The 13,034-nt window shown below is 32.1% G+C and overlaps 1 protein-coding gene across 1 annotated transcript; it reads left to right on the top strand.

Moving 5' to 3' along the window:
• The first annotated feature begins 1,470 nt into the window (after positions 1–1,470).
• LOC134695955 (uncharacterized) lies at positions 1,471–11,059 on the top strand. The gene is made up of 7 exons (XM_063557456.1): positions 1,471–1,603; positions 2,390–2,579; positions 6,995–7,074; positions 7,802–7,949; positions 9,071–9,151; positions 10,186–10,260; positions 10,685–11,059. The coding sequence occupies exons 1-7, from the start codon at positions 1,545–1,547 to the stop codon at positions 11,057–11,059; spliced, it is 1,008 nt and encodes a 335-aa protein (XP_063413526.1). The 5' UTR covers positions 1,471–1,544.
• The last annotated feature ends 1,975 nt before the right edge of the window (positions 11,060–13,034 follow it).

Raw genomic sequence — 13,034 nt, 5'->3', positions numbered from 1 at the left:
CTATGAGCGTAGTCCAGGTGATAAGACATTGGCGTATTAAGGAATAAGAAAGGGAAAATGAACTTAATTAATAGCATTTGATAAACATGAAATATAAATAACCAATTTGAAGACATAAAAGTTTAAATTCAAAAAAGTTTGACCATTAGTACTTTACGTTGTCATGGTCGTGACGTGATGTTGTTGATGAAATACAATAAGGAGGCGGGGCTTATATGTCAATTGGGGTCATTGACGTATAAAGCTAACGTTTATACGTATAGCTTTATCTGTACAGTAAAATAGCTGATTGCAGTATAAAAGGAATTATACTGTTTATATTTAGTGTTGTTTTTACTGTTGCTTGACAAATATGATCCTTCCGTATAAAGGAGAAACCCATTTCTATTGTTTTTTTGCAGATCTTTATAAAATCACGTTTTTGTTTCATCTATCATGATATAAATTAATGGTAAGTGGTGGGATTGGCATTAAGACGCATTTGCTTTAAGTTCATATTAAGTGGATGTACTCAATTATAGGCAAATATACAACCTTCAGTAATGAGAACACCTCATACAGAAGTGTCGGTAATAAAAAGCCCGGAACAACTTTAAACAAGCAATTTACAAAAATATATATGACAAACACGAATCAACGACAACAGCTGAAGTAGAGGCCTCTGCCTTTGGACAGGCACGTAATGACACTGGTCATGATAAATTTAATATTTTCTATTGACCATAAGCAAGCATCAAAGTCATATTTTAAAACAAGACTATATCATGTTTCCAAACTATTTATTCAAAAAGAAAACAAAAGCCAAATAAATGAAAACAGAGGGACAAACAATACTAAACAATTAAAAAGTTATTTTGAAAACTTATTCATTTTTATTTGATCAACATGAATCTCAATAAAAACCAATGTGTAATATCACTAACATAATTTTATTAACGACACCTGTCCACTCAAATTGTGTCGTGGGAACTTAAGTTTGTTATGGGTGCACAACTCACGGGTTAGGGAATTCTTTTTTCTTCTCCCATTTATAATAATTACTCTCAAATTTACATAAAACAATATCTTTCTGAATAGTTTTTATTAATGTCGGCATATAATTGCTCTTATTCTTTACTGCCACTGAGGGGTACACGGTGACGGGAGACAGGGAGAAATAAAATATGGGATAGGGGAAAGTAGAGGATGGATGGGAGGAGAAGACTATCCAATATTCCCCACTTTTTATTAACTATACGTATGTATAGAAAGCATGTATTCATTCTGGCTAAAAATGCATCTTGAATGTCGAAAATGTGTATTGAGAAAATAAATCACCAGAAGACTTTTGTCCGGGTAAAAAAGACAGATTGGGCCAATTCAAGTTTTCAAATATATAAATAAAAACTATTTGTAGCTAAATAGATTGTTAGTTTCAATGTCCTGGATACACATTATAAGTATTGTATAGTAAAACGATTACATAAGGAAGTATAAGTGATGTGTATTGACATAGGATTGAATAGATTTGCTATTATTCCCAACTCGAAATTATAAAAAAGACAATGGATAATGCTAAGTCTAAGGCTACTAGTCCATGTAGATTAGTGTACAGTAGCACTATGTGAGTATCACTTGTCTTTTTTGTGTATTTTCTAATGGACATGGTCCAATATACATGTACAAATGTATGTACAATGTAATTGTGTGCTATGTCATTATTAGAACAAATGTGTGTGTTTTAACAACATCATACGCATTGTTATTTTATAATTAAATAATTTGAATAGATGATCTTATATTTGAACATCTTTGTTGTAGCTGATTGTTTGAATACATCTTTGGGAATATAAATTATAATTATATTAACCCGTCCTTAAAATTTATCTTCTGTACGATAATACATCTTCTGTACGATAATAAATTGTGTATAGTAAATTTTTTTTCATTTTTGTTTTTATAATAATTATTGTTTGTAGACAGTTCTCATCTTTTTAAAAATAAATGGAACTGAATTAGGTTTCGAGCTTCATAAACTAAAAGCAATATAATCATGATAAAACGATGATAGTAGATCAACAAGTTCCCATTCTGATACAAATGTGGTTCAGTACAGATGTGGAATTTTGTATATTTTTTTCCAAAATAGAAAAATCCCATTTTGAAAACAATTAATCCAATAATTACAATCATTTAAAAAGTTGTAATACCAATACTTAAAAAACCGGAAACAAACATAATTTTTAATTGGGTAGAACATGTATTGATATTAAATTGGAAGTATTTAATGAGCCACAAATAAATAACCGTAAGTAATTGGAATGACGAGGATTTTGACCAGGAAAAGATGGTGGAAAAAAGTACAACTAGTTTGAATTCCCACTGATATATTAATGTGTTTTACTTTTAGAACAGAAATGGAAATGAAAGACATACGTTCCTCGAAACACGGAGAGTTAAATGGCGGCTTTGCTTCGCCAAAACATGACCATGCCAGAAGATCGTTCGACAAATATTTGGCAAGTGTTGATACGGACAATGCAAATGAACAAGTTTTAACTCAAGTTACAGATCTTCAGAAGCTTATCAAGGACATCAAGGTAATTGATTTTAGTTTTTTGTTACATTTTTCTTTTGTATTAATTCAAAATATTATAAATACATAGTACAGACCTGTTGTGGGATCCTATAAAAATGGAGGAAGTTTTCTGGCCTTGTCGCTTCTTTACATTTACGGAATATACTATTTGAAGTATGGCTAGTGTAAATCCTGCATGATAAATATGGATTGCAACAAGATGGTTGCATCAATTAATTACTCTGAAATTTCATGTCACAATACCAAATTCACATACGCCTTAGGATATTCATATTTCTTCAGATTTAATATGACAAAAACGATTCATTTATGTGTCCAGCCTTATACACTACACTTCTTTACACTACACTTCCACACTATCTTATTAAATAAAAGTTTTTTCAATAACAGACTATTGACTTGGCACAGGCACATACAATAGTTGGACGGTTAAACAAGATTTAAATCGCTCGCATGTGGCAATAATGTAAAACTCACTTGGATTAACCCTAAAGATTGATAGAAAACAGCTATTTTAAAAACAAAAGACACAAATAACAGTTCTCACATTACTTCTCTGTTTTTAACGAAGATGCCGTTGATAAATTTTGAACTGTGTATCACTCAAGAGTTATTGGAACAGTAACTATGCTGTATAGGATTTCTTTTATTTTTTAAAAGAACACAGTTCTAAAACTAACATAAACTTGATCAACAGCTATAACCAACATTGGAGTGAGTTTAATCCCTAAAAAAACAAGTGTATATTGAATCATACCCGATTTAAAATGCTTCTGTAATAAAAAAAAAAAAACATAGAAAGCTGTTTCAATATCGTATCCAGATCGGGCTATTCGTAGTGCCATCTTTAACCATCGTAGAACCATCGGCCACTTTTCTAGCCTTCGGGGACAACTTCGGGAAGGGTTTTTAATTTGTTAACATGTTAAAAATCACCTAAGGTGCGTCCGATGTTGAGGGTTCGTATTGAGTTCGTATCACCGTCCTCACCATCGTAATGTCACCGGGAATGCATCTTTGAACATCGTATTGCATTTGTGTATCCATCGTTTCCATCGGGCAGTTTTGACATTACGAATTCTACCCGAATGAATCACGAAGCTATCCGAAGGTCTTACGATGTCAACACGACTGTGAAGACCTCGTAATCCCGTCGTGTTAGCATCGAATAAAAGTACGAATGCGACAAGATGGAACTACGACGGCAACACATCTAGCTAAATGTAAGTTAATTTTCGCGCTAAAATACATTTAAAGTGCCATGCGCGATATGCACTGGTCAGTATAATACGACAGTTAAGAAAGACGTTCATAAAACATAAAAAGCAGCTATTACAGGCTCAAGATTTACTTTTACAAGTAAAATATTATTTTTTGTCAATTTTTTATATCAATACTGCAGGTACACGTATACTAGTATACATTGTAGGGGAACCAACTTTTTCTTCATTATAAAGATTTTTTATGTATCGTCTGAGTTGTTGTCACACGAATGTTTACTCAAAAAACACTTTGTTTTCTATATGTCATATTTTGCCACATTTGTTGCTTTCCCCACATCCTTCCTTTTATAGATATAGGAAGATGTGGTGTGAGTGCCGATGAGACAACTCTCCATCCAAATAACAATTTAAAAAGTAAACCATTATAGGTTAAAGTACGGCCTTCAACACGGAGCCTTCGTTCACACCGAACAACAAGCTTTAAAGGGCCCCAAAATTACTAGTGAAAATCCATTCAAACGGGAAAACCAACGGTCTTATCTATATAAACAAAACTAGAAACGAGAAACACGTATATCTTACATAAACAAACGACAACTACTGTACATCAGATCTTTTGTCTATATTATTATGATATTCTCCTGGAAAGAGCTCTTTTTGAATAAAATGGATCAACGAAGATAGAATAAACATGTGCATAATTATGGGTGATTATACAGACTAGTGCACACATTTTACAGTTCAAACAAGGCAATGCCGAGCGTGGCATCCCCTCGTATGTAACATATTGGGGACAAATATGGACACTATATTTGTATATGACACATGCAGAAAATGGTAAATTGAATATGCATAATTATTTGATACATAAACTATTTTTTTAGAAATCAACCAAAAACATTCAGTAACCCTTCAAGCCCACGGTCTTCCGTCTGATGATTAAACCAGAAATGAAATGTACAATATAAAATATATTCAATATTTATCAAACAATTTAAAACGCGTGACGCTTTCGGCATATAATTTAAATGCATCGTAAGCTGTTCACGACGTCTTTTAGACATCGTATGGCCATTGCGCCATCATCATAATCCATCGTATAGCCTTCATGATCCATCGTGTAGGATTCAGCTGAGATATGAAGCTTAAATACCCGTCTTCGGTTAACCTTCGTATGTCCATTTTTTGCTATCTTATATAATTTCGGCACCATCGTATAGACTTCGTTATTCATCGTACTTGCTTCGGTCACTTTTTGGTATTTTAACGAGATCGGGACCAACTTCTTACGAACTTACAATTTTCGCATTCGGATGTCCATCGTATATAAAAATCGGGACAGTGTGACGCGGGCATAACCAAAAAAAAAATCAAAATTTCAAAACTTTTACACAATTTGGAATTTTCATATTTTAACCTTTGATAAAAATTCTCAGTCTAAAATTTCAAAACATTTTAAAATTTTTGAATTGATAAGTGTTACACGGACCGTATATGTACAAATGTACTCATTTTCCAAAAAGATGTAGTTTTAAAATTTGTTATCAAACGGTTACATAAGAAAAGAATGTGTAAGGGAGTTGATACACTAAAAGAATGTAACCGCCACACCCTCTCTGTCACTATGACAACAAATAAATCATCAAATATTTTTTTTTCTTTCAAAACATCGTTATATAATATATGTTTCCTTGATTTTGTCATAGAACAAATAAAAAACTTCACATTTTATTGTTGTCCTATTGATAACACGGTGTTTCCTCCAATAAGAAACCCTAAAGTACGATGCGTACTTATTTATGTTCTATATATAAAAAAGAAGATGTGGTATGAATGTATATCATGTATATCTTTTGTCTTTCAATGATATTAAAACAAAAATTCGTTTAGTTGTTAGTAATTATTAGTTGTATTTTTTCTGTTCAATAGACGAATATAAAAGGTGTATACCATTCGTGAAACCGAAACTATTTTTTGAATTTACCTTTATCAGGAACACTCAAATCTAAACATTTACAAGCCAGGGTGAATATAAATGAAAAAAAATATAAGCTTTATTACCTGTCGGAACCTACACAGAAGGCAAACTCATCTAGGGTTATTAACTTCATCTGGCTTAATTGTGACTTTGATGGATATAGGAAGATGTGATGTGAGTGCCAATGAGACAACTCTCCATCCACATAACAATTTAAAAATTAAACCATTATAGGTTAAAGTACGGCTTGAGCTTATATAACATCTTAGTTTATCAATCAGAAAATTTAGAAGAAGAAAAGTTGGCACAGAAGAACTCAGTTCTAAACCGATGATACCCACAGAGACTGACAGTCCGACAGCATTGGTTTCAACCTTGTGCTAATTAACGAAGTTAACACATTATAAATTTCCTGTGTCAGAGGAGTTTTTCTAGATTTACCATTTTCAGAAACGCTCAAATCAAAACATTTACAAGCCATGAATTTATAAATACACAGAAACGTTCAGTATAAAAAAAAAAGAAGATGTGGTATGATTACCAATGAGACAACTCTCCACAAGAGACCAAAATAACACAGAAATTACCAACTACAGGTCACCGTACGACCTTCAATAATTAACAAAGCCCATACCGCATAGTCAGCTATAAAAGGCCCCGAAATGACAATGTAAATCAAGTCAAATGAAAAAAAAACTAACGGCCTAATTTATGTACAAAAAATAAACGAAAAATAAATATGTAACACAAAAAAAACCACTGATTTACAGGCTTCTGACTTGGGCCAGGCACATACATGTACATACATAATGTGGCGGGGTTAAACATGTTAGAGGGATCCCATCCCTCCCCTAACCTGGTACTGTGGCGTAACAGTATAACATACGAACTAAGTTAAACTATAAAAATCAGTTGAGAACGGCTCAAACCATTAGATGGACAAAAATACAAGTGGACGTGGCCGGGTACTTGTACATCCCAACAACATAATGAGCTATGTATAAATTGAAGGGAATAAATAAGGTTATTTACGTTTTCTTCTAGATGTTTTCTGAATTGACGTTTTTCCTGCACTCAGTATGCAGCATCACAAAAATCATTTAATGACATGTATAGACGTTAATTTTCCATTGTTTTGGTTATGATTACCAAACAACAACATTCTACAAATTGACATTTATTTTAGAGTTTTTTTTTTCTTTTATTTTCCATCAGACAAAAGAGACGACAAAAACGGATAACATTGAGAAACAGATAAACGAAGAATCCATGGAAATTGAAACTATACGACAGAGGTATAATTTAAGTATTTTTTTAAAAATTGGAAATTAAAAGTTTAGATTTTGTAAGTTAGCTCATATGTCAACTATTTGGAAAATTAACATTTTTACCACTTAATTCATAACAAATCTATTTTAAAGTAAATTTCATAACCACTTTAATGTGAACTATCATCATGGTATGTAGATATATCAAGGACTTACATTGTAATAAACCATGCAAAACATACATATATAACCACACATTTTTCGAGCCATGTCTTCATTGATATTTGTTCGTATTCTTTTGTAAAAAAAAAATCATGAAAGTTACACGAATATTAAAACAAAGAAAACACATCAAAAATAAATTAGAAAAACATAGTGAAGCAGTAAACAATTGAAAAATGAAGGATTGTTAATAAATCTATCAATGTTGAAAGAAACTTAAGATTTCATCTTATTTCTAGCGATTATTTTTGCGTTTTTAAGTTTTAATCTTTTAAGAGAAATATGGTCAACTTATTTATATGTTCACATGGTATATGGATATCGTCCTGTTTTCACCCACTGTGACGATATAACTGGACTCGGGTGACTGGCTATGTATCATTGGCAATCGAACCACATCTCGTCTTTTAATTTATCTTTGACAATCATAAAATTATGTATAAAATAAGGAAGGTGCTTAATATGCCATTCTATACACGTTTCTTGTAATAACACTGTTGTCTATAACGTTGACCTCTTTTTTTTACCAAAGGCTTCAGTCTGTGACGAAATCAAAAGAGCAACCGAAAACAGACGACAGATTGAAGTTCCGAGAAAAATACATTATGTTCTGTGCGACCGAGAGAAAGCATATGTGCGAGTTACTTGGTAGTGCAGATAAAACATGTGAAATCTTAAAGGTATCTTTTTGCATTGAAGAAGCAATCAATTTTACTGTTCCTTTATCTAGCTTGATTCGTTGTTCGACTAACATCAATAACAAAAAGCTTTCATGTGGTACAACGTCGGAAATGTAAAAATAGTTGTGCGAACTTTAGAAACAAGGCGAAAAGCGAGACTGGTCAAACTTTACTCCTGTTTCATAGCGAGTAAAAATACATTTTATATTTCCAACAATGTGCATATTTTTTTTTTACAATTAACCAAAAAAATGTACATCCTGTTATTAAGCTTTATTTGTTCATTGCCTCTGAATCAAAAAGAGGACCGCAAAATGAACTGTTACCGAGAAAGAAATATCCATATAACAAATTGCTAAACATGGATATAGCACATGCTGTTTTAAATCAAAATCAAAAATCAAAACACAAAACCTTTAGTGGCGACATAACAAAACCGGCTCAATTATAAATGCTGATAAGTAATTTAAGAATAAAAATGAAAATAAAGGAAATACGGCAATATTGCTGCCATCTAACGACACAAACTACACAGTATGAGTTGTATTTTACCTGTGTCCCATGTGATTTTCAGTAATAAACAAATGTCATCTCTCGTCATCAATCATTTTATCGTTTGAATTGTTTTACAAAGTCTTATCGGGGCCTTTTATAGCTGACTATGCGGTATGGGCTTTGCTCATTGTTGAAGGCCGTACGGTGACATATATTTGTAAATGTCTGTGTCATTTTGGTCTTTTGTGGATAGTTGTTTTATTGGCAATCATACCACATCTTCTTGTTTATACCATTATTTTTAATGCTGTGATCGGCACGGTGAATGCTACTTTTATGTTAGGTAAGGAAATGCAATGCTTGCAATGCTGTGCTCATTCTTCTCAAGTATTTGCTGTTCCTAATATTGCTCAATTGTCCAATTATTAGAGGAACATCGAGTACTTTTTTGTATTTTGTTATGTCCTACAACTGTAAGTATGGTCTTTTTCCTGATTTCTTCTTTGGTACATAATTTATATTAATCACTGTTTATTTCACGATATGCACCATATACTCCCGATTTGTTTTTCTTCGTATTTGTTTGTTTACAACCCATGTTTTATAAAGTACTTAATATATTTCAGGAATGTTATAATCATTGTGAGAAATTACATAAAAGCAATCGAGATAGTATGGTCAAAGATAATCTTATATCACAAAAAACAGTGAGTTCTTATTTTTTTAAATTTAAATATTGAAATGTTTACATCTTAAATTATGAATAAGACGATCAGCTTTACGTACAAACTTTTTAGGGATACATAATACATACGTTGAGAATATAAATTGAAAATATGTCCAGGAGACAAAAACTCAATAAAAGAGCAGAAAACAGCCGCAAGCCAAAGATGGGACTTCAGCACAGCAAGAACATTACGCACCTGAAGGCGAGCTACATCTGGCCCCTAGATAAACATGTGTACACGTTAATTGAAAATGGACATCAAACGGAACTCAAAAACAAATAAATGAACTTAAATAAACAAACAAAAACAACATACAATACAAAAAACGACCAGAGGTTCCGGACTTTGGAGAGGCGCAAAAATGCGACGGGGTTCATAAATGAAGATAAATCACATGACTTTTTATGACTCTTGATAATCATACGAACACCATTGTTTTTGTAACGAATTATGTATACAAAGAACTAGCCTTCAGTATCTGCAAGTACCACCAAGAGGTTCTTTGTGTCCTTTGTGATGGGTGCCTATCTGATAAGTCATGCGTTTTCCAGCGGATTTTATAGTTTGTACTACTTGTGTAAGACACTGCAGTGTACAATGTACCGTGTTGGAAAATAGTTGAGCCCTCCTAAAGATTAACATGTTGAACATCGCCACATTCTTTATATGCCTTTCCTAAGTCAGGGGGTTGTAGTTTGTTTTAGTTCAGTTAGGTCTTAGATTTTCTCTTATTTTTGTTTCACATTATGTTAAGGTAGAACTTTTACAACACTATACGGTATGGGTTTTGCTAATTGTTTAGGGGGTTGTAGTTTGTGGGAGTTACATTCGGTAGTAGGTTTTCTTTTTATTATTGTTGCATATTATGTTATGGAGGAGACTTTTGCATCACCATACGGTATGGGTTTTGCTAGTTGTTTAAAACCGTGTAACTTTAACAGTAAAACTTGTTCACATCCCCATCATTTGGTCCTTGGTGTATAGATGTCTCATGTTCAAACCTTATATTTTAGGATCCAAGGGAATCGGAAGATATATCACAACTACAGAAACAGTTTTCAGGGGAGACGTCAAAGTCTTTGCTACAAGTAAGTATGGAATGCACATATTTTAGTTAAAGAGGTGTTGGTTCAATGTAAATCAGAAAATGATATAAGAACACCCAGCCACTAGATATGTAAACAGGTACTTGCATAGTTACTATGCTATTGTTTTATCTTGTGGTGCTAGCAATAGTTTCCTTGACAGAACTCGTAGTGCAACATTTTTAGGAACACATTTACATTCAGATAATAAATTCAGGAAAACATTATAATTCATAGAAACAGTTAAGAAAATCGTTACCAAAAGAAAAAAAACCAACAATCAAATGTAAGTGAATAGCTTACTCTGCACTCAATCAGGTTGCAACAAAATTGACAAATTTTAATGGTACGAATATAAGACAGTTACAAAATTAAGAAATTGTCTAACCTTTCAGAGATTAGAATGATGCTTTATATATAATTTCAGAAACTCCGAGACAACAGTTCACCTCCAACTACCCTGTCAACAACATATAGTGATATAAAGAAACAATATGCAGACACTGATACAAAAGGAACGACTGACCTTTTTTTCGAAAAAGTCTTAGACATTTGCTGGACGATGGTGGCATACTGTCCGCCAATGAAATTTTTCTATGATAAATGTATTAAAGTTGACTGTGAGCAAACAATAGACTTAACTGAAAAAGTGAGTTCAGAATCTACAAAGAAATCATCTCAGAAGCAAAAGAAACCCAAGCATCAAGACACAGACCACCTTGAATTGAAATATCCATCTGTAATGCAGGGCCAATGCCTTATTGCAAAAGGACTAAAACAAAAGAAAGTGTTCGGCAAATAGATACTAGTATAGGGTTCAAAAATTAGTACACATTAGACTTAATAAATAGATTCAATTATTAATTTAGGAATCACAATTTCAGAATGTTTTGGATACTGATTAAGAGAAACGTACACAAGCACATTCCATTTGTTTGTTGATGCGTATTGCATATAGTCTTCCTTTTGGCATTTAGTCCAAGTCTGTTTTGCCAAGGAGACATACTTAACCTTGCTATTCCGCTCGCGTTTGGACCAACAAACAAACAGATTATTTTTCCAGAGTGAAAGCATTAAACAAAAGTTTTGTTTATGTCATTCACTTAACTTAATTGTGTAAGAGTTATATCTATACATAGAAATATATAAATTGCCATTTCATGTATGCATTTCGGTAGAATAAGACACGTAGCTCTGATTCCTTTCACGGATTTGGCTATACTTTTTGGAACTTTTGGATTATAGCTCTTCATCTTTTATATAAGCTTTGGATTTCAAATATTTTGGCCACGAGCATCATTGAAGAGACATGTTTTGTCGAAATGCGCATCTGGTGCAAGAAAATTGGTACCGTTAATTTTTTTACTATTATTGACAGTTATTTTTTGCTACTTTTCGCTCATATTATTACTAACACAAAAGATCTACGACAAATATTCATTGGATATCTGTCGTTTGCACAATCATTGGTGCATACATTTTTAGGGAAAAACTGAAGTTGAAACTCTAATGAGAAACGAAGTAGTCAATTTAATAAATTATTTTAGAATTTCAATTTCGCGATTAACAGGATACATGTGCATTTATAATTACATATGATTATAAATTGATGTGTACAATGATTAAGAGCGCTTAGTACGATTTGTTTCATATAAAAAAAAACATGCATATTCACTTAGGATGTAGTTTAAGTGCTAATGTTACCTCTTAAAAGTATATACAGTATTTTTCTATTTTAAAATTTCATTTTCAAACTGCACACAATAAGATATTTGTAAGTTAGGGATGTTTAATGTTCTTAACAACAACTTAACTCGTTAAGACGGAAATAAAATTAATTAAATTGTATCATAAAATTGGCACATTGTGTATTTATAATTACGGCTACAGTGCATGCATTTTAAGTAGTTGTTTCCTTTTGTTTAACTTGTCTCTTCCTTGGTGCAATATATGTACATGTATGCTGTTCCTAACTGTATAATCAGATTGTAGAAATATTTATTATATTATATTACACAGATAAAATTATAATTATAGTATGAAGATACAACTCATACTCATTGTAGAGTCGTACCACAGAGACTCGGTTTAACTTAGCAGTTTAAATATAAATAAAATATATATATTTTTGTATCAATATATTTTTTTTCTAGCATTGTGCAGTTTATTATCCATATCTGTATACTGAACAATATTTTTTTTTAATCTGCTAACTGATGCAATATCTAATGTAAATACAGTTAGGCGTACCAAATACTGAAACAATCCGTTATTCTCATAATGTTGTTAACGTGCATTTTATTTGTTCTTTGATCTACACTCATTTTAAGGTTGTACATTTGAACCTACTTAAATCAAACCACATGGTTCTTATATCGACGTAGAGTTTTAAACGATTGTTTTCTTTGCACATAACCTTATTGTTGAATTAATATTGATTATACTTTATTTATTTGTTTAAAAGAAATTCAGTTGGTAAATTATCAATTATTATAATATTACATGTATTATTCTGAATAAAATTGTTTTAAAAACAAATCAAGATTATAGGCGTATGATTGATTGCGAAAGACGATTTGATGTTTCGTCGACATAAGACGAAACATTTGCGATCAATAGGTTAGCTCAGCTTATTTATTATACCTCACGTTAAAATTCCATATTTTGGTTGGCTGATGCGAGGGTGTTTATTTTACGACATGGCTGAGAGGGTGACACGTTTTTAATGTTATCCTCTAAATTGGACCAATCAAAAATCGATAGTTTGAAGGACAATG

Source organism: Mytilus trossulus, chromosome 14 (genome assembly GCF_036588685.1).
Source record: "Mytilus trossulus isolate FHL-02 chromosome 14, PNRI_Mtr1.1.1.hap1, whole genome shotgun sequence".
Lineage (NCBI taxonomy): Eukaryota > Metazoa > Mollusca > Bivalvia > Mytilida > Mytilidae > Mytilus > Mytilus trossulus.
This window is presented reverse-complemented; position numbering and strand designations above follow the sequence as displayed.